Source organism: Ranitomeya imitator, chromosome 4, assembly GCF_032444005.1.
Source record: "Ranitomeya imitator isolate aRanImi1 chromosome 4, aRanImi1.pri, whole genome shotgun sequence".
In the NCBI taxonomy this organism is placed as follows: Eukaryota; Metazoa; Chordata; class Amphibia; order Anura; family Dendrobatidae; genus Ranitomeya; species Ranitomeya imitator.
Window position 1 is genome coordinate 383,460,209 of NC_091285.1, and position 6,000 is coordinate 383,466,208.

At 42.5% G+C, this 6,000-nt stretch overlaps 1 protein-coding gene across 1 annotated transcript in view; it reads left to right on the forward strand.

Annotated features, from left to right (window-relative positions):
• UCMA (upper zone of growth plate and cartilage matrix associated) overlaps positions 1–4,234 on the forward strand; it is a 39,319-nt gene extending 35,085 nt beyond the window's left edge. The window contains exon 5 of the mRNA XM_069762052.1: positions 3,798–4,234. Within this exon, the coding sequence (XP_069618153.1) occupies positions 3,798–3,895 (98 nt within the window). The 3' untranslated portion in view covers positions 3,896–4,234. The remainder of the gene's footprint in view (positions 1–3,797) is intronic.
• The last annotated feature ends 1,766 nt before the right edge of the window (positions 4,235–6,000 follow it).

The following is a 6,000-nucleotide window of genomic DNA, read 5'->3' on the forward strand; positions in this document are numbered from 1 at the left end:
TCTCATTTTTACAGCACCATTTTTTTTTAGGGACCACATCGCATTTGAAGTCATTTTGAGCCAATTTTAACCAAGTGTGACACCATTCTAAAAACTGCACCCCTCAAGGTGCTCAAAACCACATTCAAGAAGTTTATTAACCCTTCAGGTGTTTTACAGGAATTTTTGGAATGTTTAAATAAAAATGAACATTTAGCTTTTTTTCACAAAAAATTTACTTCAGCTCCAAATTGTTTTATTTTACCAAGGGTAACAGAAGAAAATGGACCCAAAAAGTTGTACAATTTGTCCTGAGTACGCCTATACCCATATGTGGGGGTAAACCACTGTTTGGGCGCATGGCAGAGCTCGGAAGGGAAGGAGCGCCATTTGACTTTTCAATGCAAAATTGACAGGAATTGAGATGGGACGCCATGTTGCGTTTGGAGAGCCACTGATGTGCCTAAACATTAAAACCTCCACAAGTGATACCATTTAGGAAAGTAGACCCCGTAAGGAACTTATCTAGATGTGTGGTGAGCACTTTGACCCACGAAGTGCTTCACAGAAGTTTATAATGCAGAGCCGTAAAAATAAAAAATCATATTTTTTCATAAAAATGATTTTTCGCTCCCAATTTGTTATTTTCCCAAGGGTAAGAGAAGAAATTGGACCAAAAAATTTTTGTACAATTTGTCCTGAGTACGCCGATACCCCATATGTGGGGGTAAACCACTGTTTGGGCGCATGGCAGAGCTCGGAAGGGAAGGAGCGCCATTTGACTTTTCAATGCAAAATTGACTGGAATTGAGATGGGACGCCATGTTGCGTTTGGAGAGCCACTGATGTGCCTAAACATTGAAACCCCCCACAAGTGACACCAGTTTGGAAAGTACACCCCCTAATGAACTCATCTGGATGTTTTGTGAGAGCTTTGAACCACCAAGTGTTTCACTACAGTTTATAACGCAGAGCCATGAAAATAAAAATTCTTTTTTTTCCCACAAAAATTATTTTTTAGCCCCCAGTTTTGTATTTTCCCAAGGGTAACAGGAGAAATTGTACCCCAATTGTTGTTGTCCAATTTGTCCTGAGTACGCTGATACCCAATATGTTGGGGTAAACCTCTGTTTGGCCGCACGGGAGAGCTCGGAAGGGAAAGAGCACTGTTTTAGCTTTTCAACGCAGAATTGGCTGGAATTGAGATCGGACGCCATGTCGCGTTTGGAGAGCCCCTGATGTGCCTAAGTAGTGGAAAAACCCCAATTATAACTGACACCCTAATCCAAACACACCCCTAACCCCAACGGTAACCCTAACAACACCCCTAACCCTGACAAACCCCTAACCCTAATCCCAACCCTATTCCCAACCATAAATGTAATCCAAACCCTAACCATAACTTTAGCCCTAAAGGTACCGTCACACTAAACGATATCGCTAGCGATCCGTGACGTTGCAGCGTCCTGGCTAGCGATATCGTTCAGTTTGACACACAGCAGCGATCAGAATCCTGCTGTGATGTCGTTGGTCGCTGCAGAAAGTCCAGAACTTTATTTCGTCGCTGGACTTCCTGCTGACATCGCTGAATCGGCGTGTGTGACGCCGATTCAGCGATGTCTTCGCTGGTAACCAGGGTAAACATCGGGTTACTAAGCGCAGGGCCGCGCTTAGTAACCCGATGTTTACCCTAGTTACCAGCGTAAAAGTAAAAAAAAAAAAAACACTACATACTTACCTTCCGGTGTCTGTCCCTCGGCGCTCTGCTTCTCGGCCCTGTGTAAGCACAGCGGCCGGAAAGCAGTGCGGTGACGTCACCGCTCTGCTTTCCGGCCGCTGTGCTTACACAGAGCAGAGAAGCAGAGCGCCGAGGGACAGACACCGGAAGGTAAGTATGTAGTGTTTGTTTTTTTTTTACTTTTACGCTGGTAACCAGGGTAAACATCGGGTTACTAAGCGCGGCCCTGCGCTTAGTAACCCGATGTTTACCCTGGTTACCGGCATAGTTGGTCGCTGGAGAGCTGTCTGTGTGACAGCTCTCCAGCGACCAAACAGCGACGCTGCAGCGATCCGGATCGTTGTCGGTATCGCTGCAGCGTCGCTTAGTGTGACGGTACCTTTACCCTAACTTTAGCCCCAACCCTAACCCTAATGTGAATATGGAAATAAATGCATATTTTTAATTTTTCCCTAACTAATGGGGTGATGAAGGGGGGTTTGATTTACATTTTTATCGTGGGTTTTTTAGCGGATTTTTATGATTGGCAGCCGTCACACACTAAAAGACGCTTTTTATTGCAAAAAATATTTTTTGCGTTAGCACATTTTGAGTGCTATAATTTTTCCATATTTTGGTCCACAGAGTCATGTGAGGTCTTGTTTTTTGCGGGACGAGTTGACGTTTTTATTGGTAACATTTTCGGGCACGTGACATTTTTTGATCGCTTTTTATTCTGATTTTTGTGAGGCAGAATGATCAAAAACCAGCTATTCATGAATTTCTTTTGGGGGGGGCGCTTATACCGTTCCACATTTGGTAAAAAAAAGCAGTTTTATTCTTCGGGTCAGTACGATTACAGCGATACCTCATTTATATCATTTTTTTATGTTTTGGCGCTTTTATACGATAAAAACTTGTATAGAAAAAATAATTATTTTTGCATCACTTTATTCTGAATTTTTTTTTTTACACTATAACATTGCCCGAGGGGGGGGGGCATCATGTTATAGAGTAAGATCACTGATCTGACACTTTGCTGTGCACTGTGCTCTGAGCAGGCTGTGAAGCCATCTCCCTGCAGGACCCGGATGCAGCCCCGCGGCCATTTTGGATCCGGGCCTGCAGGGAGGAGGTAAGAGACCCTCGGAGCAACGCTATCACATTGCGTTGCTCCGGGGGTCTCAGGGAAACACACAGGGAGCCCCCTCCCTGCGCGATGCTTCCCTATACCGCCGGAACACTGCGATCATGTTTGATTGTGGTGTTCCAGGGGTTAATGTGCCAGGGGCGGTCCGTGACCGCTCCTGGCTCATAGTGCCGGAAGTCAGCTGACACCCGGCCGCGCTCCCCCCGTGAGCGCTGCCGATCGCTATGACGTACTATCCCGTTGGTGGGCATACGGGCCCACCCCACCTCGACGGGATAGTACGTCTAATGTCAGAAAGGGGTTAAAGTAATGATGGCCACTCTTTTTCTTTAGTTAGAATTTGTATTATGGCAAGAAAAAAAGCAGCTAACAGTCTATTCAGTAGGACTATCAGCTGTGTATCCACCAGACTTCTGCACAACACAACTGATGGTCCCAATCCCATTTATAAGGCAAGAAATCCCACTTATTAAACCTGACAGGGCACACCTGTGAAGTCAAAACCATTCCCGGTGACTACCTCTTGAAGCTCATCAAGAGAATGCCAAGAGTGTGCAAAGCAGTCATCAAAGCAAAAGGTGGCTACTTTGAAGAACCTAGAATATAAGACATAATTTCATTTGTTTCACACTTTTTTGTTAAGTGTATAATTCCACATGTGTTAATTCATAGTTTTGATGCCTTCAGTGTGAATGTACAATTTTCATAGTCCTGAAAATACAGAAACATTTTTAAATGAGAAGGTGTGTCCAAACTTTTGTCTGTACTGTATATACGTATACAGTATATACTGTATATATTATACAGTATTTATTGGTGCCCAAGCTTTCACTTTACATAGCCATAGAATTAAATCATAAGTGAGGGAAGTTGACAAATATAAAAATGATATATATATTTGTTCATACAGTAGAAAACATAACTCAATATCTTGTTCCCATTTGTCTACAGAACAAGAGGAGCGCACCCGTGAACAAGTTGAACAGTGGCGCCAGTGGCATTATGATGGACTGTCCCCTTCCTACCTTTACCAACGTCAAAACATTTAAGACTTCTAGAATTAATGTATATAGAACAATTTACAATTAATAAGTCACTAATAAAGTTCTGCTACAGCTCAGCAGTACTAGTAGGTAAAGACCATAAGTTGTATAATCTTTACTGGTTTTATTTGCATACAACTTTGTTGCTTTTATGCAGATTGTCTTGTTGTAAAATTTGTTTCTTCTCCCATGCTCTTTTGCAAGAAACCATTTGGTAAGTGTTAAAATGCTTTCTGGTGCATCCTATTGAAACATAATAGGGGAAGACATAGCATATATGTGTGGGTGTTTAGAAGTAATGTTTAAATGTAAAGAGTTAAAATAAAATAAAAGCCGTAAACATAAGGATTATCAGTGAGGCGTTACTGTTATTGACATTCAGTAGAAACCGCTCACCTTAAATGCACAGGACTATAGAGTCTCTCATCCGAGAGAATCGGGACAAATAAGGAAATGATACTGATCAAACTCTAATCAGAGTGTCAGCATAGTGTAATCCGATTCTCTCGCATGAGGAGAAAAGGGGGAAAAAAAAGTCTCCCATCTTCTCCATTCTGTCAGTTAGGGAAAATTAGACTGCACTCAGATGTCATCTGAGTGCAGTCTGTCATTTTTCACACATGCATTGACTTACATGGCTAAGTGAGATCCAAATATCGGATCAAACACAGGCATGCAACGTTTTTATCTTCAGACGAGAGGAGGGGGCAGGTTATGTGCATAGCCCCATAGAATATGATGGGGACAAGTGCTCTCTGTCAAAATGATGGATAGCACTCGTGGGATTATTACGACATCTGCAGGAGCCCTAACACTTACAAATCTACATACACATTTTAACCTCTTCATGTTACCTGTTAATATAAGGTTGAACCATCAGATTCTCAAAAGTAAAAAATGGGGGTCTATAAAAACAAACAGCCTCCGCCACAATAATACAATACGATACACTTTATTGATCTTGAGGGAAATTATGGTATTATAGCAGCATTATAAAACAGCATTTCAAACATTACATTACAAACAGTATTACATAAAGTACCGTATATAGTAGCAGAGTATAAGCCGACCTGAGTATAAGCTGAGACCCCTAATTTTGCCACAAAAAACTGGGAAGACTTAATGACTCGAGTATAAACCTAGGATGGGAAACGTAGCAGCTTCCGGTAAATTTCAAAAATAAAAATAGATATCAATAAAAGTAAAATTAATTGCGACATCAGTAGGTTAAAGGTTTTTGAATATCCATATTGAATCAGGAGCCTCATATAATGCTCCATACTGTTCATTATGGGCCCCATAAGATGCTCCATACAAATTATGCCCCATATAATGCTCCATACAGTTCATGATGGGCCCATAAGATGCTCCATATTAAAAAATGCCCCATATAATGCTGCACAAAGGTTAATGATGGCCCCATAAGATGCTCCATGGAATATTATGCCCCATCTAATGCTCCATAAAAGTTGATGGCCCCATAAGATGCTCCATAGAGTAATATGCCCATCTAATGTTCCATAAAAGTTGGTGGCCCCATAAGATGCTCCATAGAATAATATGCCCATTCTAATGTTCCATAAAAGTTGATGGCCCCATAACATGCTCCATAGAATAATAAGCCCCATCTAATGTTCCATAAAAGTTGATGGCCCCATAAGATGCTCCATAGAATAATATGCCCCATCTAATGTTCCATAAAAGTTGATGGCCCCATAGGATGCTCCATAAAATAATATGCCCCATCTAATGTTCCATAAAAGTTGATGGCCCCATAAGACGCTCCATAGAATATTATGCCCCATCTAATGCTCCATAAAGGTTGATGGCCCCATAAGATGCTCCATAGAATAATATGCCCCATATGCTGCTATGATTAAAAAGAGATACTCACCACTCGTCGCTGGGTCTGAGTGCCTGAGCAGGCAGGGACACCGGCGCTATGGGGGCCAGGTGCCGGAGTCACCGCTGGCTCAGGCCCGCAGCACTTGTGATATTCACCTGTCCCCGTTCCACCGCCGCGTGCCGCTGTGTCTTTCGTCTCTTTGCAGTGACTGTTCAGGCAGAGGGCGCGCACTAAACACATCATTGTGCCCTCTGACCTGAACGTC